This window comes from Podarcis vaucheri, assembly GCF_965113315.1.
Source record: "Podarcis vaucheri genome assembly, chromosome: 3".
NCBI classification, from domain to species: Eukaryota; Metazoa; Chordata; class Lepidosauria; order Squamata; family Lacertidae; genus Podarcis; species Podarcis vaucheri.
This window is the reverse complement of record NC_138761.1, coordinates 103,834,019-103,857,060: the sequence shown is the minus strand read 5'-3', so window position 1 is coordinate 103,857,060 and position 23,042 is coordinate 103,834,019. Positions and strand designations below refer to the sequence as shown.

The window sequence follows — 23,042 nt, the reverse complement described above, 5'->3', positions numbered from 1 at the left end:
GGGTCATGTGGCTAGCATGACTAAGCCGCTTCTGGTGAACCAGAGCAGCGCACGGAAACGCCGTTTACCTTCCTGCCGGAGCGGTACCTATTTATCTACTTGCACTTTGACATGTTTTCGAACTGCTAGGTTGGCAGGAGCAGGAACCGAGCAACGGGAGCTCACCCTGTCGCGGGGATTCAAACCGCCGACCTTCTGATCGGCAAGCCCTAGGCTCTGTGGTTTAACCCACAGTGTCACCTGCGTCCCAATTCAACAGTTTATCTCTATCCTAAAATGTATGCTCTAAAAACATTGTGCTTTGTAGTTTTTGGTGCTTGAGAATTTTATACTCTGAAACACCCATGGAAGTAAATTCAACCTGAGAGAAGGTGAGCAGACTCATAGCCACTAAGAAGCTTACTATAGGAACCAAGATTTGAAGCTCTGCTTCCCATATCCAAATCCTTGTCCACATTGGCTATATTAACTCGTGGGCATCCACACATTTATAAAATATAAGCAAAAGGTCTGTGGGAAACATTTTAGATTGGATCCAAACTTTGTTCCCACCAGCAGAAGTACCCCCTGAACGAAAGCAAAGTCTACTTTCCCTACTCCTCCCGTAGCATAGAGCACCACCTCTTTCTTGTTCCGGAAGGTTCTCCAACCTTTCAGAAGAGCGTAATAGTGGGTGCTAGATGAACAGGCAAAAGAGGTCTCTACCTTCTCCACCAGCAGCACCCCTTTGCTGGATCAGAAGCTTTTCCAGAAGGTGCCTTTTCAACTATGGAAGGCAAAATCTGGATCCAACCCTTCACTGATGGTATGCAATAACCAGTTAAGATTTTGTTGAGTTCTGTGGAACTTTCAAGCCGTATTAATGCTGCTCCAGAAGCAGTGTCACATCACTGTATTTACTTACTTATCCTTGATTTCAAAACGTTCGTGAAGCCATCTTCTCATATACATCTGTTCTTCAGGAATATCTTTGAGTGCAATGCGATCAACATAAATATGGATTCTTGGACACTCCTTACAAAGGAAGTCTACAAAACCCAAAAGAGCATCATGAATACACTTGTCCCATCAGCAGCAACTCCACTGCCGTTCAGTAAAATTAAAGCCAAGTCCAGTAATTGTGCAGTGTTATTCGGCATTCTTTAAAAGAAACAGGCTTTTGAAAATTACTCCAAGGTCGGAACTTTGAGTAACAAGATCACAATTCGTTTTATTTTATTTTTTATTTAAAAAAGAAAATTAGGTTGCTTTTCAAGGTAAGTACTCTCACAAGGCAGAGTATAACACCACTGTTTCCATCCATGTTCGGAGACATTAATGTCTACTTAAACCTTAAATAATGTATGAAATGTACCGTATTTTTCGCTCTATTAAGACGCACCAGATCACAAGACGCACCTAGTTTTTTGGAGGAGAAAAACAAGAAGAAAAAAATCTGAATCTCAGAAGCCAGAACAGCAAGAGGGATCACTATGTAGTGAAAGCAGCAATCCTTCTTGCTGTTCTGGCTTCTGTGATAGCTGCACAGCCTGTATTCGCTCCATAAGACGCACACACATTTCCCCTTACTTTTTAGGAGGGAAAAAGTGAGAGCAAAAAATACGGCATTTTTTCCCCTTTTAAAATACTTTTCCAATCTAAAAAATAGAGGGTAGGAGTGTTGCTTTCATAAGTGCCACTGAAGTGGAAACATACATTCTCTCTCTTTCTTTGGCTATTGAAGTCAAAATCACCACCTTCTTCTAAAACTTGCACAAATATATGAAACTGTTAGGAACATAAGAAGAGCACTTCTGGATCATGCCAAAGGCCCATCAAGTCCAATATTTTGTTCCCACAGCAGCCAACCAAATGCCTAATGGTTTACAGTTCAGTACAGGAGTTGTGAAAATCAACACACACAAACTAAAAACCCAACTTCAGGTGCACATATGAAAGCTACTAAATCCATTTGATCTTGAGAATCACAGTATAAAGTAGTATTTCGGGCGGCAGGGAAGGGAGGAGAGAATCACGAATAATTCCACAGGGTTAAAGTTCAGAGCCAGCAGGAACAAGATATGACTTGTAAGTCGCAATGAAATTCAGGAATGCAGAAAACGGAACACGAGAACTGTAGTATGTATCGTTAAGTGAATTCTGATACCAAGAGCACTAGGCACAGCTGAAAGGATTTTAAAGCATGACCTTAGTTTTACTTTTATCGATGGTTTGTGTGTTTTGGATGTCCATTAATCACAAAATACCATTCTGCAGGAACAATATAAATAATAATTTGCATCCTTCTGATTTTATTTAGAATGTAACATGGAAGAAAAGTGGACACTGGGGACTTCTGCACTCCTTCCCTTTTAACTCGCACGAGTATTTGAGGTATGTGCCTCTCCATACGTCTGCCACACACTGGTAGGTCAGGAGCATCTATCATTACAAGAGTTGCATGTTGCCTTTGCCCTAGCTGAGGTTATTTTAGGGTCCTGGCCAGGTGCAAGCAATGCAAAGCAATCTCATTTAGCTCTTCGCCATCCAAGTGCCAATTTGCCCTGCAAATCCTTAAAACGCATTATATCTTGGGTCGCCGTTTCAACCGTGTCAGTGCTGTACTCATGGGATAAAGCAAAAGGGAAGGCGCAACATAAAATCAAAACTGCCTCATGGCAGTCCTCCAGCTTTTCGTCCGAAGTGTGGAAACCACTGTGGGAGAAACTGCCACTCTCACTTCTGCGTACTATGTTACCCTTAGCCTTAATACCATTCTAATTTAAAAAAAACGAATAGTCAATGCGGTTGCGAGAACGAAACTCTTGATTATATCCAGTTGACCAAGGAACTATTTTAATTGTACGCAGTTCATCTTAGCGAGACTAATTCATTTTTTTCCAAAAGACACAATGTCACTGTAACTACTTTGGCTTACCAGTGGATAAGAACAATTTATGGCATTCCTGTTTTTGCGGAGGAACAGCTGGATTCTATCATAAGAGCCACTAAAGGTTGCGTAGTCCCATGACCCTTAATTTCACATCGGCTCAACTCCCCAAAGGCTTATGTAATTAAGCTAAAAAAACCAAACCCCATTGCAACAATTCATTAAGTACAAATTACATCCAACTTCAGGAATATTGGCTTGAAATGCCAGCATTTGATGGGTTGCTTAATTCTTCCAAAGTTGCCAAAAGGCTATTCTTGGAAGGACGAATAAAACAAAATGCTCCCTCCGCAAGAAGCAACATAATTAAGAATCATACATTACCCCTCAAGCTTTTGATTAGGGACAACTTTCTTGCTGTGAATCAGAAACTGATTAGAATGTGTTAGGCAAATTCTCATGGGAACAAAAGCGCAACCAACTTGAAAGGAACTATTTCTAGGATAGCTTTCAGTCATAGGAAATAAAAGGAGTAGAAACTAAACATCAATGAGCATCTGTGTTTGCTTGCAGAAGTACCATAATCATGAGAAACGGGAGGAAAAACTAAGATAATTTCAGATAGATTAAATGGCAAGAACACCAAAACCATTAGCACTACAATGTTTCTACTACTGGTACTGAGGAATGGGGATGAATCGTAATGTGACACAGTGTTCTTCACCCATTATCTCCAAAGAAGGATAAAAAGAAAGCAAAGTACAAAACTATCCAAAAGGTTACAGGCTCAGAGACAAGTAGTAGTTTGAGTCTTGTCAAATGGGTTTATGTTTTGTGTAATACATTAAAAGACTAATACTAAAATATAAACTAGCTTAAATGCATTACGTTTTTTGAAACAGGAAAAATCCCGCCTAGGAGTATACACAAAATCACTTAAGTCACCCGTTTGTTTTGACAAAAGAGGTGATATTCTTAAATAAAGTGGTAGGCCCTGCACCCGATTTCATCACAGGCCAGGAGTTGACATGTAGGTTTTAATCCAAAACAGTGATTGAAGGGCTGTTTTCCAAAATTAATGAACACTAGTCAGATCTTGCAAGTATGCCAAAGGCAGAGTGCAATAGGAGAGAGGGATGATTTCAAAGTTTTTAGTATTTTGAGACAGAGAAGTGACCCAGGAGATAGGGACAGATATCCACAATCCTTTAAAGAGGGTTTAATCTCCCAAGGTTAGGGTAGATGCTGCAGTCACCCTGGCTATCACTGCGACATTGAAAGATGCTGCGAATCACCCCACGATCACCCACAATGAAAAAGGGGGTAAGGTTCAGATAAATCAGATGTGGGGAAACGATGGCCCTTCAAAGGTTCTTGAACAACCACCGGCCATGTTTGCTGATGGGAGCTGCAATTCAACAAGACCTGGAGGGCCAAAGTCCCCCAGGTCTGAGGTAAATGGACCTGACATTACGTTCTAGTCAGGAATAATGGGATGGATATTAAGTACCAAAATTAACATCAGAACAGGGAGAGCGTGTGACTTCCCACCAGTCCTGAACAAGAAGTATATTAAAAAATATTTTGGACCGTCCTTCATCCCCATGGATGAGAATAATCACAACAAAAGATTAAGTCAAAATCTTCATAAAACCCATTTTGAGGCAGCTAAAAATTACGAGCAGAAAAGCCTACATGAACTTAAAATACCTGGTCAGAGAACCTCAGAGGCCACGCACTTGCTGATTGCAGGAAATCTGTTGCTACCCAGTCTCTGCTAAAAAAACCTCTCATGAAGATGATTCAGACACCTGGTAATCAGTTTTCCCCCAAGCACTGAATGAAGATGAACAGTCACAACCATCTCAAGTTTGCTTGCCCAAGAAGGGGATATTAGCAACTGGGCAGTAGTTGTCACAAACCTCAGGACTGTCCTCTTGAGGGCTTACACCACCGCCTCCTTTAAGGCAGCTGGCACAGAAGCATTTAACTTCTAGACCAACCCAATCAACCTCTTCTGGCTGGTTTTTAAAAACTATGATGGGCAAGATACATCATTGGCCCAAACCTTCCACAAGTGCTTTGTTCACATCCCTGTATACTAGGCCCCGCCCACCTGTCAAATATGGCTTGTGGAGGGTTGGCCACAATTCGGTCCAACTCGCTGTCCAAAACAGACTCCCCATTCTTGCTTAAATTAATTCAACATCACCAACTCACCTGTCATGGATGGAGCCACTTTCCTTTGTCCTTTCTGGTCCACAGTACCTTCATATGCTACCGTAATGTCATAAACTGCATCTAAGTAGGTTCTCATCGAATCAATTGCAACATGAGTAGCCTTCGCCCGTGGTGTCAGTACATGTTTTAATACAGCAAGTCCTAAGCAAGAGAAAAAGTATACTTAAAATGTATTAAAAGTGGCTTTTTCTCCTAGAGAACTGAAGCCTCCAGAGTATGATGATAGTGTGACATATTGACTCCTGTTTGTCTCTAGTCTGCAGGTCACATTAAATTAGGGGTCCAGTCCGCACGTAACATTAAGCCAAATCATGTGGGCACCCAAAGCCAATTTTGCAGCAGCTTTGCTCTTCTTCCAGTCATTGTGCTCTAGGACAGGGATGGCCTAAGAGACAGCGATCTACTCACAAAATAAAAAACTGGCAGTGATCTACCCCTTTTGGGGAGGGGTTCAGGTCAAAGTGTTGTTGAGCTTTTTTTAGGGAATAAAGTTCTGTTTTTTTAGGGATTCAGGGAAAGGTTGCTGAGCTTTCTTAGGAGGAAAGTTGCTCACCAAAAGATCACTAAGGAAACAATCAGCATCATTGCAAAAGCTCTGTCTTCCGTTCTGGAGATCGTGCAACAATGGAGGATGGGGTGGGGCCCAATTCTATTTTACCACCACTGAGGAAAGGGAACCAGCGATCGACCACGATGTACCAAAACCTCCCGGGGATCTACCAGTAGATCGCGATCGAACTGTTGGCCATCCCTGCTCTAGGACATGACACGGTTTGGCTTACTGCATCGTCTGAAGCTGGGCTCATGGTTTAGCCCTCCCAAGACAAACCACAAGCTGTAACCAAGATTTGCCCTACAGTTTAGAACTCATATTTGGTTTCAGAGAGCTCAACCACAAGTTCAGATCCAGACAATATTTTAAGACAAAAGGAGCAGCAAACAGGGACAGGCCAAAAGGGGGGCAAAGTAACCACAATCTCTTTCTTGGAAGTTGCTCGTTCACACTAAATCATGGCTTGGATTCAAGTTATGCGTGAACAAGGCCGGTGTATTGAAAACTTTCTACTTCAAGGAACTGTTTGCCCGGGAACCCTAATACAATTTGCCACAGAATTGCTGGGCACTGCAGAGGATTCTGGGACATGTTCTAGGTTAGACACAGAGTTCATGGGTCTCAGCAACAGCATCCTAAGACGCACAGCGTCTTACTTATTCCACACACAAATGTATCCAACACTGTTCTGCATACCAAAGGTGGAAACATTGGTTGTGGCAAACAAGTCATTGTTACATTGAAGCCCGTCTGCCACCACTGATCTCATCAAGGATCGCTAGCATCAAAAGAACCCGCATAGAAAAACAAAATGAAAGCCACTGCTTAGATCAAATTTCAAGAGCAAGCATCTTAAGCAAACTGAATTCTAGGTGAAAGAATATCAAAGACTGTCAATCACACATATCCGTGGTACACCGTACTGCATAGATAAAAACGATGACCTTAATATTTCCCCCCACTAGAAAGCCATGGGAAAATAACAGTATTCCTAGCTTGCACAATATGTTCATGTATTGCTCAAGTCTTAAAGAGGCCAGTATTTGAAGTCTGCCTTTTATAAACTTTCAGCCTATGGGGAACACTAGAGAAATTGTAGCCTGCAAGTTAGGGCTTCCTAATGTCAAGGTTTGCCCTAATCCTTACCCATAACTACTTTCACGTCCAAAGAGAGCTGCTGTGGACATTGGCTATTCAACTGCTTCCATCAGTTTTCCGTAACCAGGTTCAATTGAGTAGCTCAAGGAGAAACCCAGATGAGTCCTGATAGTTGGGTGGGCTTTACTGATATATCAATTGCTCATTTCATCCTAAATTAAGTTACATGACCTCAAATATTTTGCCCTATTTGGTTAAGTTTTGCTTCCAAGCAAAACTATGGTTCATATGTTACTCTCAGATTATTTAAACCATGTTAATATGCAGCAGAAATACGTAAAGCTCTAAATTCCTATTATGCATTTATAATAAAGAGATTTACTTTTGGTAAGTTTCAACTTTTTGTACAAAAGGATCTTACAATGAATCTCACAATCACGTTCCTTTAAAAAATTATGAGGTGCCATCTTCATCAGAAAATGGAGTTCATGGGAGAATACATAACATGTTTAGAACTATAGCACAATATTGAAACATAAAACAACATAATGCAACTGAGAGGAATAAAACCTGTTCAACAAGAGGAAAACGAAATAATTTAAAATGTGAACTAAAGCAAGACAAAAGTTCTTTAGTTAAAGAAGAGACAGCCTGATTTTATTTTTGGAAACATTAACTGGAATTCCAGTATCCTGCTGTTAACAAAATGCCACCATCCAAAATCAATATTAAAATAATAGGGAGGTCTCAGTCTTGCCCTTATTTTGTGTAAAAAATAATAATCTGACAACATGACTGTGAGCATGATATATTAGGTTACAGCTCAGTGCTCCAATGATTCTACTACATACAAAGCAACTGGAATAAAAGAGGGTTGCTTCAAATCCTCCATTTACAGAGTAGTTAAAAGACAGTTCATTTTCTACACCAACAGGAATGTGCTGCATCTCTTAACCAACTTTCCTGCAAACAATATTTCTCTTTTTACTGCTTCCACCAAACTGTATTCCTTCAACACTTGTTACAACCAAGGACAACACTGATGTCAGGTCCATCGCAGCCATTCCAGAAATGTTTGCTTATTCAATACAAGACTATGCAAATATTTTGAAACCTAACACAGCTTTTTAGCATGTGAATTTTCTATCAAAAGTGCCACGGTGTTTGTGTTGCTGAGATGTTGTTCCAGCCCATGTGTGCCGGACGCAGTGTTATGACAGCAATTGTTTTTATTACCAAGCATTCAGTTCGGCTAGTATTGCCCCAAGCTTTCGATAAAACATCCACAAAATAACACAAAAAAACCACACGTGAAAATGGCTAGGAAGGTGAATGGTCAGCATAACCAAGGAAAAACATGTACCTCACTTGCAAAGAATAGGTTTGCAACTTTAGCACATACATATCTGAATCCCTTGTGGCCTTCCAGATGTATGATGCAAGAATGGGACTGCTGTTCTGGATATGCGTCACAAAGTGCTAGTCAAATTACAAGCCTGATTTGGCAGTAAGCACTGACTACCATGAACATCTGCTTATTATTTTAGGAACCCATGTCCAAATGTTTGACAGGAATTCCCTTTCCTCTCCTGCCCCTGCAACCCCCCATGTCTGCTCTGAAGGGTGCTTGGTGGGTGGAAACAAGTAGATATCACACACACCCCCAAGCCTAAATACTGAGTCTTGCCATGTTGCTAAATAATACTTGTAAGGGACGCGAGTGGTGCTGTGGCCTAAACCACCAAGCTTCTTGGGCTTGCCGATCGGAAGGTCGGCGGTTCAAATCCCCGCGACGGGGTGAGCTCCCGTTGCTCTGTCCCAGCTCCTACCAACCTAGCAGTTTGAAAGCACACCAGTGCAAGTAGATAAATAGGTACTGCTGTTGCAGGAAGGTAAACGGCATTTCCGTGCGCTCTGGTTTCTGTCACCGTGTCCCATTGCGCCAGAAGCGGTTTAGTCATGCTGACCACATGACCCAGAAAGCTGTCTGTGAATTTTAACAGAGCTCTGTGCCTTTGTAATAACTGGCAAGATTACCAAACATGTTGTTGAGAACTAAGCATTTAATTTTTGGTGTTCTAAATGGAGGCTCTCAAAACATTCTGTTGTTTATTTGCTTCTGTTTGAATAAGTTTTACCTTGATATTCATATTTATTCCTAATGTTATTTTGTCTGTGATGTAGCCTTGTGAACCACCAGATTTGCCTATGTATTAAAAATGGTTCTTTCCCACAAGGTGGATTCAAGGTGGCTCACATAAGAACACGTAATAGTAAAACGTAAGAAGAGAACAAATTTAAACAAGTGCCAGTCATTAAGGTAGCACATATCATTAAAATAAGGCTAGTGGAACCTGCAGCAAGAACTCAGATCCTAAACAGTGTGTTCAAGACGAAACAAAGCAGAAAAATGAGACACCCAAGGTATCCAGGTCGCAATGGAGTTGGCTTTAAAAAGTCAAATGAGCACCTTGATTTGAGCCCAGAAGCCAATTAGCATTCAATGCAGGACAAAAAAATGGTTTAGTATGTTCTCAAAGCCTAAACCCAGCCAAAACGCTAGCAGCAGTAATTCTGTAGCAATTAAAAGTTTCTGAATGCTTTATTGTGTTTAGACTAGGAAAGGAAGTCCGATAACCAGCCACTGTTGCTCCAATTTCTTTCCCCTTGAAAATATATTCTAAGTGAAGAGCAATGAAGCTCTGTAGTACAAAGCTTGTACTGTTAGGCTGAATGTTACAACTGCAGAAAAATTAAAAAGATAAGAGAGCCTGGCCTCTTGCCTTGCCAACTAGATGGTGATTCTTGAAACCGATACATGGTTATCAGAACTTGCAGCTAAACCTTTATGTACTCAGAGTACAAAGACGTCAAGTAGCAGGTTTGTTGCCTGGAAAGTTGAATCTTGTTTTCTGAACTACCAAAGTGCATGAATTTGTTACAGGAAAGCCTGGTCCAGTTTATATTCATCTGAGTTTACTTTTCATTAAATAAGTGACTAATTAAGCGCAGCAAATAATAATATTAATATATCACAGAATCGCAGAACTGGAAGGGATTATAACCATTTGCAATACAGGAATCTCAACGAAAGCATTGAAAACTGTTAACAATATTCAGAAGCGTGGAAACATTCACTGCATTAAAGCTTCTAAAAAGGAGCATAGTCACCCCAAAATGCCTGGCAAATTGCATTTTTAAATGTTTAAAAGTTATTTGGGTGTAATTCAATGTTGCGCTATGATAAATGTTTCGTCTGTGTAAGAATTTCAGCTTGCGAGGTGGAACAAGTCTCCTCATGAGCAAATTTCAGGGGGTGCAGCGGGGGAAGACCTCTTCCACAAGGGGAAGTCCTTGCACAGGGCTTCTGCTAGAAGGTCCTGTTAGGCGAATCTTGTCCTTTGGATTAGTTGCCATTTTTAAAATACTGACTCAAATATATATGTGTGCACACGGACATGTGAGATATTCTTGGCAGAGCGCCAATCAGTGTTATACTGTAACAGAGCAGCTATATGTATATGCCTGCGTTCTGAGAGAGTCTCTCTGTCTGTGGTGGTTATAGTGTGAGGGATTGGTTAATGGCAGTTTGCTGAGAGAGTGTACATGCTGTTAATACTCTGTATCTGTACAGTGGTACGTCAGGTTACATACGCTTCAGGTTACATACTCCGCTAACCCAGAAATAGTACCTCAGGTTAAGAACTTTGCTTCAGGATGAGAACAGAAATCGTGCTCTGGCGCAGCGGCAGCAGGAGACCCCATTAGCTAAAGTGGTGCTTCAGGTTAAGAACAGTTTCAGGTTAAGAACGGACCTCTAGAACGAATTAAGTATGTAACCAGAGGTACCACTGTATATAGTAATCTATGTGTTTATTACTGTTGACTACAATAAACTCCAGTTGTAGCTTTCAAGGTGTTCTTTCCTTCATTGTCCAAAAGGACAGACAGCGTTCAGACTTCAATCGGCTTCCAATGACATTGCGTACTCTGCAAAGCTCATGCCAGAGGAATCGCGTGGGCACAATATTTATTGCAAGCAAGCACAGTTTGCTTGCAATGAATCTCTCAAAGGACATACTCGTGAAAAGTTTCCTTGTTTGACTATACTTTAAACATTAGCGCTACCTGCAATACCAATGAAAAGGAACAAACACTAAGACCACACACTTTTATGTGTATATTCAGCACCCACCTATGGTCAAGCCTCACTCTTTTTCAACTAATGTCCCTTTCTCCTTGGTGATCCTTAAACAGAGGGCTGTGTCTACGCAACAGTGAATGTTATCTGTTCGAAGTTCCCCGCTTCCCAAAATTCCTTGAAGTTCACCTTACCTGCCTTATCAGCATACGATTGACTATCTGCAATGGTTTTTGGTAGTTCTGGGTTGTACCGTGTTCCCTCTGGAAAAATCACAAGATACATCTGTGGAATTAAAAAAAAATTATATGCACAATTATTTTTTTTAAAGGAAGCATCACAACATGATCTCTAAGCTACAGTATGACAGCAAAGTATGTGTGCGCGCAATGGGGAGGGGAGAAAAGGATTGGATAAAACACAGAGGACATGTTTATAAAGATATGCAATAACAGTCGTTTTCAGTTAAGATGAGCAATCTTGATATTCAAGGAATCCGAATTTTCAACGAAAAATTAAGCAGCAGAAGCATCAAAAATTGTGTGTAAGAACATACTAAATGGTTCAAGTCAGAGAAAGTAAACCAACACAGTTTAGTGAGCAAATCTCTCTCTCTTTATATCCTGTCCAGAGATCCCTAACCAGTTGCAACTGAATGTACTGCAACTTTAAATAATACAAAGGCCAAGAAATACAAGCTGCCTTCTCAACTAGAACAAATTAACCTAACAGCCCTGGCTCGCAAACCTTGTTTGGTGTGTGACAGCTATAGGTATTGGCAAGCAAAGAGAACATGCTATCCTTTGTATGACAGTCAGCTGACAAGGAAGGAAGGAAGGAATGCTGCTGATTTTTTCCTGATCCCAACATGCAAAAACTGATGCTTTGGTGGGTATGATGAACACTCGGTTACAAGGTTCCAGATAAGCTGTAAGACTGAGAATCCACATGACACTCTATTGGGAGTTATGACAGCAATCACCTCCTTTTTTAGCCTCTATGAAACTTCATATTAGCTGAGCAATAGAAGCGTCATTATTTAATTTGCAAAAACAGCAACAACCACCAGTCCTAATTCAGAGAAAGTTGATACTGCAGAAATAGGTTTTATATTCTGACACCAAGAGTTTTCTGGGAGGGTACAGTGCTATCTACTAACCATGTGGAAGACATCCGTTCACAGAAAACGAAAGTGTGTAAGGCAAACATAAGACTCCTCCATGCTGGAAGCCATTTTGGCATGCACATGGTGTATAAACCAACCAACCAACAGACAAACAAATGAACAACCCAATCCAGCCACTCATCTCTTCAGCAGGGGGAAGAAAGGTGAGCCATGCATCTGGGGCAACATATGAGACAAGCATTCTTGTCACTTTCATTCTCATGGCAGTTAGAAAACACACCCACACACCCACACACCCACACACGGGAAATATATAATCTTACTGGAGTTCCAGCCTTTATCTGGGCTTGCAACTTGTTCCTCATTTTCCTTTCATTAAATTTGGCACTTCGTTTCACATAGACTCCTCCATGCTAGCAAAGAAAGAAAGAAAATATACTGATGACAATAGTTTATGAAACAAAGTACACAGATTTTCAATACTCTAAAAAACATGAAATTAGAAATGCCAATTTCTTAAAATAGATAGAAATAGGGTCCCTCTAAAAAGACCCCTGTTATTACACTTAATGCAAAACTCACATTTGTGCCCATATGAACACAACAGCTTAAACTGGAACCAACAGGTGAAACTGTAGCAAGGATATTAAAGAGCTAAAATTCATTGGTGATATTCAGTCTCTCCTGAAGAAGACAGGGTGTTCCAGAGAGAGAAAGCAGAGAAATCGGGAAAGTAATAGAAGAGCTGGGACACTGACAGGAAGCTGAGGGATAAGCAGACAGGCTGTGTCGCCATTTGCTAAGGTGAAGGACTATGGATAATTTACATACAGAAAACCCCAGGTTCAATCCCTGGCAGGTTCCGTTAAAAGGATCCATTACCAGGGTGAAATCATGGAGGGCTTTTACCAGTCAAAATAGTTGATATTGGGCCAGATGGACAAATAAGTCTAGCATAAGTCAACTTGCTAAACTCCTCAGCTTTGCTTTGTCTAATGCTGCACTTGCACTTTAACAGTCATGGCTTGCCTCAAGGAATCTTGGGATGTGTAGTTTGTTAAGGGTGCTGAGAGTGGCTAGGAGACCCCGAGTCCCCTCACAGAACTGCAATTCTCAGAGGGGCTTAACAGCCAATCCCTCCTCCCAGGGAACTATGGGAAATGTGGTTCTGTGAGGGGGAATGGGGGTTTCCTAGGAACTCTCAGCACCCTCAACAAGCTGTGACTCTCGGGATAATGTACAGTGGTACTTCTACTTACGGATGCGATCCGTTCTGGGGTGCCGTTCGCACCCCAAAAAGTCTGTAAGTGGAGCGCCGCTTCTGCATGTGACGCGAAAGATCGCTCCTGTGCATGCACAAAGTGCACAGATCGCTCTTGTGCATAGTGGCGAACCTGGAAGTAAACACTTCTGGGTTTGCCGCGTTTGTAATAAGAAAAAAATGCAACGTGAACCTAATGCAACTAGAGGTATGACTGTAATACTACTTTAAATGCAGAGTGCAGATGGAACGTAAATGGGAGCACACTTTCAAGTTATGCTTCATGAACTACACCTAGGTTATATTCTTCTAAAAGCACAGCTAATCAAACATCCCAAGAAAAAGTTATTTAAGTATGATATTTTCCCCTCCCCCAATGGAATACAAAGCAAATAATTTCAGCTAGATCAGGGGTCAGCAAAGTTTTTGTGGCTTGGGCCAGTTCACGGTCCCGCAGACATCGCGGTGGGCCGGAGTGTGCGCACACATGTGCAAAAACTATTTCCAGCACTCCTTTGGCACAGAGGAGGCGTACGCAGCTTCCCATTGGCTGCAGGAGCTTCCTGCAGCCAATGGGAAGCCGGCCAGCGTTGTGGAAGGCGGTCCCTGCTCTGCTCCGCACCAGTTTAGCATGGCACACGGGAGCCAACCAAGCAGGTGGCGGGGGTCCATGGGCCGGTTAAATGACCCCCATGGGCCGCTTGTGGCCCATGGGCCTTAGGCTGCCGACTCCTGAGCTAGATGTACGCATAGTCACACTACAAAATGCTGTTAAACCAAGCAACCCACCTTTGAACACACCCACATTTATGTTTATAGACATACTCACAATGAAATAAAACCAAAAAAGGTGGCACTATATAAGCTAAAAGTATTTTAAACCAGTGGGCAGTAAGCAACTAAATAAATGCAAGAGTGTGCAATAACTTATGAGTGTGCAATGGGACTCCATCTGTACTCCACCTTCCACCCCCAGCCTGGGCTATCCTCTCTCAAATCTGCTCTGGAAGGTTGGGGGGGGGGAATCCAGAACAGTTTTAGAGGTGAGGCATGGGGGGGGGGAGGGATAAGAAGAAGCTGTTCTATTTGTGCAAAGCACTATTTAGTGCTACGTTGAATGCAACCCATTTTCAGAACTGCAGATATATTGGCTAATTCTTGAACTGGTTCCCCAAGCGCAAAATGGAGAGGAGAGAGAAGGAAAGGGAAAGGCCGATGGCTTCAGTTAATACCAGATGCCTTGACTTAAAAGAAGCAGTTGTAATGAATTCATGAACACATCCATAACTGCATAACAGTTAATTAATAAAATGTCCTATTGTGCCAAGTTAACAAAAAAAGAGTTACATTTCAAGTATGGCATTAAAGGATTCTATTCCCCAGCCTGCTGGTACAGTACTCTGGTGCAACAGAGAACAAAACTGTTCTATCTTCTGCATGATAGCCCTTCAGGTATTTGAAGACAGCCATCACGACTCGCTGTAGTCTTCTCTAGGTTGAATATACTCAATTCTTTCAATTGTTCCTCAAATAAATTGCAATTCTTATCCCTCAACATCTTTGTCACCACCCTCTAGAGATGCTGCAATCTGTCAATGTCTTCCTTAAAATTACAGCACCCAGAACTGGACATAGATGTGGCCTTTTTAGTACGTAATAGCTTTTCCCAACTTTGGGTTGCCAAATATTGTTGGACTGCAACTCCAATCGTCACTGGTTCTGCTAGCTAGGAATGATGGGAGTTGCAGTCCAACAACATTTGGGGACCCAAGCTTGAGAAAGGCTGATGTAGAGAATACAAGAGGGATTGCCTCAGAATCAGGATTATAGCAGACCTCAGGTGTCACATACAAGTGATAAAATGATTATTACAATCAATTAAGACAAAAAGCTGCTAATGTTTAATCACTTTATTGCTTTGTTCCCTAATTTCAACCTTGGCCAACTGCTTCAAAGCATTCAGCAGCACTTGTCTGCAAAACAAAGACAGCTGGCAGAGCGTGCAATGCCTACTCAAGAGAAAAGCAACAGGCACACATACAATACTGGATTGTATCTGATTAAGTCAAACTCAGAGCAGACCCACTGAAATCAAAGGACTTAAGTTTATCATGTCCATTGATTTACTCTATGACTTTGCCAAACACAACCCTAACTTTTAATATAGGAAACTTATTATAAAGGGGCTTGACCAGCTATAGGGGTAAAGCATGTAATAACAAGAAGTAGAGGGTTGAAACAAAATAATTACAGGGAGCTATAACGTATCTCACAAAGGACAAATGTTAAAACCATCACCTCTCATGAAGTTACTACATGTTTTCAAGTTCTAAATTCCACTGAAATCCTCAGGCCATCCTTCAAAGTAAAAATGTTTTCAACTGAGAGATCAATTTTCTCTAGAGTCAGGTGGATCAGGTGATATTTTTCTGCCACATTTTAAGCTATTACTTTTTATCTACATACATGTTCACTTCACGGCACTGTGTTGTGTATGTAGGACTTTTCTGGGAATCAACATTAAACTGAGAATCAATAGAGTGTTAGAATACATTTCCAAGAAGCTGATGAATACCATATTAGCTTTTTCATATTTATTCTCTAATGCTTGAAGAGTGTGTTTTGTGCTTGGGGAGGAAGCATACAGATGTGTTTACTAGCATGTTTTCCTTAAAAGTTGTGTTCTGCTTTCTACATACTCAGATCCTACACACATATATTCCACAACAGGATGTTTATCTGAGGTAGGAAATATGCATTCCATCACAATTCTGTAATTAATTGTCACTGGAAAGTTTTAGTGGAGCGCGAGTGACATCACCAACACAGTATCAACAGGAAGAGGAGGAAGTGGTTTTTTGTTTTGTTTTTGTACCATTTGGCATGTCAGGGAGAATTTTTTTTTAAAAAAAGAATACCTGCCAACTGACTCCACATGCTTTGCATATCCTTATCAATAGAATTTCCCCTTAAATACCTTTAAGTGCCATAATTTGCAGACTGTGATTTGCGACACTGAATGTTGGCCAAGGTGTCCACTGAATTCTCATATTTACAGCATGAAAAGCATCCACAACCCATGATATAAAACAGCCTTTCTCAGCCAGATGTTGAACTACAACTCCCATCACCCCTAGCTAGCAAGGCCAGAGCTCAGGGATGATGGGAGTTGTAGTCCAACAAAATCTGGGGACCCACAGGTTGAGAACAGCTGATCTAAAGGAAAACCCAGCTTTTTATCACCTCATCATCCATGGGAATAAGACTGCTCGGCAGACTAGTATTTTTTGGAAGTTAACTGGGAAAACGGCGGATGAATGATCTTGAACAACTATGGGGAGTAAACAAAATACCTATCCTAAAATGACAGCAAGTAGAATTATTTACTGTGGTTGCACAAGACAGGAGAAGAACCACCTGGGCCTTAGTCACTTGTCAGGAGGAAGGGGGTTGCTTCCAAGAGGAGAGGGAGCTCCAGGAATGGGCATTTTCAGTCTGGTGATAGCCACTGGCAAGAAAACCAACAGCTGCTGGTTGTTTCCTGTGGGAAACTGAATTCTGGACTAAACAGGCCTTTGGCCTGATCCAGGAGGACTCTTCTTGCGTTGCTAATTTGCTGCCTCTTCCCTTCCAGAAAACAACAAGAGCATTATTCTGATGAAATAATCTTTTATCACACGGCTACAGAGCAAGGAGGAGGAGGACAATTTGGTCTCAGCCCAAGGATGAAAAATACATAGCCGCGGGGTGTCCTGAAAACCACTTCCTGAGGTCACAACCACACCATACATTTAAAGCACATGAATTCCTCTAAAGCCGTGGTTCCCAATGTGGGGCACAGGCCCCATAGGGGGGCAGTTTGATTTTCAAGGGGGGCAATTTGAGAATGAGTTAGAGCAAGTTAATGGCCTTTTAGTTTCCTCCACGTAAACAGGAGTTCACTTTTTGAATAATAAGAATTATATGTCACCGGGGGGGTGGGGGGGAATCAGGATTTCAGAGATGCTTAGGTGAGGGGCATGGACAAGAAAAGGTGGGGAACCATATCCTTGGAGCAGTAGTTTGTTAAGGCTGCTGGGAATTTTAGGTCTGTGAGGACCTAAAACTACGGTTCTTGGGATTCTTTGGGGAAAACCTATGAACTATTAAAGCAGTTCGAGGATTTGTGGGACTATTTAATTTTTGGATTTTATTGTAAGATTTTTAAAAAATCTGCAAATAGCTCAATATCTCTGGAGTGAAACAGATAAATTGGACAGGATTGCAGCACCTGTATTGAGAAACAAGGGAAAAGAGGCAATGTAAAAACAATGCTGTCCTTCCTTGTCCCTATGCCAAAGGAAAACAACTTCACTGGTTCAACTCAAGGCCTGATTTGTACACCAGCAAGTAAATTACTGCAGTTCATGCCATATTGTTTACCATGAGGTACCAAAGGTCCATTTTTCTCTCAGTGCACCTACTAGATCAAATGCTGGCGCATACCAACTAACAACCATGTGGGAATGATTTGCAAAATCATTCTCTGCAGCGCTTGTCCTACAGAGGAGTCAATTTTCTTATGCCCGTAAGAAGTTTTTTGTTTTGTTTTTAAACTTATTGCTATGGAGAAAAATAGCCAATCTTATTTCTCAAGCTTTTCAATCCACACGGTGACACACTCATATTGTTTATGAGCAAGCAGGGTGAGATTTTACCACAGAAGCAACAGCCATGAAGAACAATTGAAAACTTCCTCCAGGGGGAACCTATTTTCCATGCACCAAACTTGTAGGTCTGAGTCAAACATTGTGGTTCTTAAGAGAAGGCAACTAAAAAAAAGGTTTCCATGGGGGAACTGTAACATGTGTGCAGTTACTTACCACCACGGTGACCATATGAATAATCCCAGTTTACTGACCACATAGATCAGGCTGGATCTCTCCAGGGATCTACTCCCAAGTTTTTGAGTGGCCTTCACACAGAAGCAGTAACATTTGAAGTGATTCTTATGGTGGCCATTTCATACATTGGATTTGGCAAAACACAACTCACCCTGATAATTAATATTTTCTATGGCAGCACACCCATGGAAGATCAGTCACTATCCGGTCTGAACTAGAGTTGCCATATTTCAAAGGGTTTTTTCCGACTGACTTGCCTAAGATCCAGGACAAAGCGCCACCTTTCGGAAATCCCCCCCCCCCTCCAGACATCAATTCCGCATTTGAAATCCCAGTAATGTCCAGATGTATGGCAGCCCTAGTCTGAACGAATGACAAAGGGGAACCTACAAGAAACTAATGTATGAAAATTCTACCCCTCATCCCCACCTGGCAGCAGAAAGCAACTCCAGATTTACTCCAAATATAGAAGAGGTTCATTCATTTAAAGTGATTGTATAGAGTGGCGTTCAAAAAATGGAGGTATGTGCTATGCAGCTTGTGTTTTTGCATCTGTGAACCAACATCTTGTGACTTTCGGGACACAAGATGTGAATTATGGGACCATATGCAGAGAAGTGGAAAACTGTCATTATAGCTCTTATCTCTCTCTGCTTAAAATATATGGCACGAGTTTAGATATGGAACCACACTCACCTAGTGAGAAACACTACCCCTTGTCTCCCAAAGATCTTCTGAATTTCAACTATTGTGTCTAATGGAACACAGCTCACTAGATCACCCTGATAGCCTACTAGGATAAAATCCATATGAAGCTCAACTAGAGGAGCAAAAAAGCAAAAAGGAAAGAGAATAAGAAAATATAAGAACATATCTAAATCAAGTCATTGACATAAAAGGGCTACTTGGTTTTTTTTTTAAATCAGAAACTTCACGGTGACAAAGACATAAAAGCCACAATTCAGTGAATTTTAGCATATGCAGACATCTATCAAATTATTCTTGCTTTCTTTGGAAACACAACCCAATTTTGCTAACATGTTATGAATATGTGCAACAGCAAGGATATTATCCCATAAATAAACACAATCCATGCATTGAGTCAAACCCAAACCCAAATTTAAATGTGATTAAAGCCAGATTGAAATATGTAAGTAATTTAACTAAAGGATAAATGTTTCAAGTGCAATCCTATACATGGTTACTAAGAAGTCAACACCACTGAATTCAATGGGACTCAATTCAGTATACACGAAATTGTCTTAGGGTTCATCCTGGACCCACTTACCAGAGAACTCCATGTCACTTACTTCTAATAAATAAATAAATGCCAGAATTGCACTGTTAATTGTGTAGGACACAGACACGTGGTTTTTGCATCTTAGCGGGCATTGTCCCAAGTTCAGTGAGTTACTTTTAGTTTGCTTAACACCTGACTGGAGAGCCAAAGATACCCTCCTAACCCTACCAGATAAAATCTGCTAACTAGAAAGAGTTGAAGTTTCACTATTCTGTTTCAAATATGAAACAAAAACACATTATCAAGACAGAATCATTGCATGGACATGACTTCAAGCATGCCTTACAGTACTTGGGACTAAGTTTTACTGAAATAAATGGGATTTACTTCCAAGTAAATATGCTCAGGATTGAGGCATATCAAAATTTAGCAGAAGGTACTAGTTATTTCATGTGACGTGGAGAAAGGATTAGGATTTACCTGAGAAAAATACCACCCGTATAAAGGAAGCCACTTTAACCCGTCTTTCAAAACATATCGAACATGTCCCAGAGCATTTTGCCTGACGGCCAACATATCTGCTATAATCCAGTCAACTGCAAAACAAACAAACAAAACTCAAACATTTATGTCCCTAGGCTAATGTCAAAATCCTTCCCAACTTTATTTAATGCTCGTCTAGTGCTTATGAACATGAAAGATGAACTGTGGTCAGTGGCAATGCAAGGTAAGTTCTTTCCACAATCATATTCCCCCATTACCCTTTCGTATTTTAGCACACATTTCTTCATTTTTTAAACAAAGCTTGTACTGTTTGCACAATACCACTACATAACTTTTAATCTCCTGCCAACACAGAATAGATGCATATCTCGAAGGATCTGGTGAGAAACACTGACTCAACAGACAACGAACCAGAAATACACCTTCATGTTAAGTAACGTGCCCTTAAAACCAGAATCAGAAGAACTAGAATTAATGGGACTTCTTGAAATCACCCCCCAGGGTTCCAGTATTTACCACATTTTTCTGTGTATAACGCGCCCCCATGTATAAGACAACCCCTATTTTGGGGGACTCCAAATTTACAAAAGAGTTGTGAGTTGCTGAGCTTTTCTGGGGGGGGGGGGAATTGCTGAGAAACGCTCAAACATTAATTTATAATTTTAAAAATTGTCTTATACACGGAAAAGTGGCGTAATATAATTTGCCAATCAGCCAAGTTCAAAACAGATATTAGACACTTGGCAAAATATGAGCAGCACACAACTAAAACTGAACACTGTACGCAGATTCCCAGTGGAAATCACTTTTGCTCATGAAAGGCAGAACCCCCCCATTTTTCACCAATCCTACTGCATCCCTCTTGAGCGGGATGGAATACCTTCTTCCATTGGTTCCTCCCAAGCTTAGGGGTGGCATTTCAGTGGGCTGCCATGAGCAGGACTGGAAAAAACCAATGGGTGTCTTGCTTTGTGCAAGAGCCGCCACTGGATACAACTGTTTGTGTTGGTTCAAAAGCACTTCCAAATTCGAGGCACCTTGTTAGGAAGCATGTGGGGGCTGTTTTGCAAAGAAACAGCTTAAAAAGACCCATTATCCTGCTCATCTATCAGGATCATACCGTGTATTTTTGTTTATTTAATCTTAACATGCAATCCCAAGTATCTAAATCGAGAGAATTTCCTTCTCAGTGGTTATATTAACACTTTCTGTTTTTGCTTTTAATAATAATTATTTAATTAAAAAACTCTCACAGGTAAGGAAATTGCATACAAACCTGTACACTGATGATTTGATATATATACCACATTCTCCTTATTTTTTGGCAGATCGCCATACAGAATTATCTAGGAAAGAAAAAAGGTACTTGATTTAACAGCCTGAAGAACACCAACAAAATCTAGGATCAAGCTTTATTTTATTTAAACTCTTGAGAGAGAAGATTTAACAATTCCCACATTATGACAGGACTACCTTTTCCCTTTCTTTCACCTTGATGCCCCAACTTAATCGACCCATGACTTTATGTGGCACTTTACTGAAGTCAGAATGACCATGTATAACTTAAGCATTCACCTGAGCCTATGAAACTGAAGGGATGTACAACTAAATTGGCTTATAAAAGTGTACTCTTACATGCAATCATTCTTTTACAAGGAGAGGAGAGAGAAAAAGTTTATCTTGCAAAATCATGACATGTTCATGTTAGTGCGGTTCAGGTAAAGTCTTAATACTGATTTGATTCATAGTATTTCTAGGCTGCTATTTATTCCAATGAATTTCAAAGCAGTTTACAAACAAAAAAAAATACAATTACAGCAAAAGTCATACGCAATACCCATTGAAGCAACAGTAAAAAGATGGCAGCAGACATTGTCTTAAGTGTTTCTATGTAACAATCAGTACCTGATTAGTTCAAGAACCAACATGTGAAAATAATGGAATTATTTCACGTGAGGGAATGTATTATGCTTTAAACAGAGACCTAGCTTCCATCTTTGAAATCCCTTTTAAAAGATGAAAACCCCTTTAGCACACTCTCCCGATCTTCCTGTGGAATTAGTAGCAAACATGTATGCATATTTATAAAGCAAACACGATCCAAATATGTAAAATATATTTTTCTTAACACAACCTGATTGAGGTAAGGTACACAAGTGAGAGAGGGTTGGGCTTTTATTTTACTATCAGCATAAAGATAGAAGTGGCAGGGGAGGAAACAGGAAAACATTAGTTCATGAATGAAGAGAAAATGATGAAAGTACTTTAAACACAAAACTGAAAAGGTTAACAGGATGCAGAAGTCTTTGACCTCTGGATGACGAGTTTAGTCAAGCATACTCAATGAAAGGACCATCTAACATCAGTTTGGTACCCTTAGTTTGAAACATCTGCTTGCTGGCAACAGTGCTGAAATGAACAGTTGATCTTGAAAACGTTTGCCTAAATACAATTGGCCAACTACAAGCTTCCTTGGAACTGGCTTCCAAACTGGCATGTCCAAAGATCAGGATACTACCATCCCATTTAGTATTCATCTCAAAAGATCTTTGTTTGCTTGTTTGTTTAAACGTCTTGTATTATTATTTTATTTTTATGTATTTATTAAATTTATATACTGCCCTTCATCCGAAGATCATTGGGCGATTTACAAAAACACAAAAATATATTTTAAAAAAACCAGAAACAATATCCCTGGGCCCCAGCCCAATTTAAGAGGCCTTCGATTTAATTAGATGTTTAATTAGCCAAAGGCCTGGGGGAAGAGGAATGTTTTTCCCTGGCGTCTAAAGATATATAATGAAAGTGCCAGGCGAGCTTCCACAAGCAGGGAGACACTGCAGAAAAGGCCCATTCTCATGTTGTTACGCTTTGGGCCTCTTGTGGAGTCACACAAATAAAGGGCCTCAGGTGATGATTGCAGGGTCCTTGTCGGTTTATATGGGGAGAGGCGATCCTTGAGGTTCGGCCCTCAGATGTTTTGGCAGCCAAAAAAAGTTATCACTTCCAGATCTCCAACGAAACTGCATGCACTTGCCCTAAAGATACCCTGTCAAATCTCTCATTTTTAAAAGCAGCTATTAGTTTGGGGAGCCATTCTAGTTTATGATTGGGAAACTACACTGT

The 23,042-nt window shown here is 40.8% G+C and overlaps 1 protein-coding gene across 2 annotated transcripts in view; it reads right to left on the bottom strand.

Annotated features, from left to right (window-relative positions):
- Window positions 1-23,042, bottom strand: part of AGPAT5 (1-acylglycerol-3-phosphate O-acyltransferase 5) — a 32,563-nt gene that overhangs the window by 4,106 nt on the left and 5,415 nt on the right. For both annotated transcript variants that reach the window (XM_082215613.1, XM_082215614.1), the window contains exons 3-8: window positions 21,193-21,262; window positions 19,893-20,008; window positions 12,352-12,441; window positions 11,097-11,187; window positions 5,090-5,251; window positions 905-1,028 (exon numbers count right to left, since the gene is read on the bottom strand). In XM_082215613.1, coding sequence (XP_082071739.1) covers window positions 905-1,028; window positions 5,090-5,251; window positions 11,097-11,187; window positions 12,352-12,441; window positions 19,893-20,008; window positions 21,193-21,262 — 653 coding nt within the window. The remainder of the gene's footprint in view (window positions 1-904; window positions 1,029-5,089; window positions 5,252-11,096; window positions 11,188-12,351; window positions 12,442-19,892; window positions 20,009-21,192; window positions 21,263-23,042) is intronic.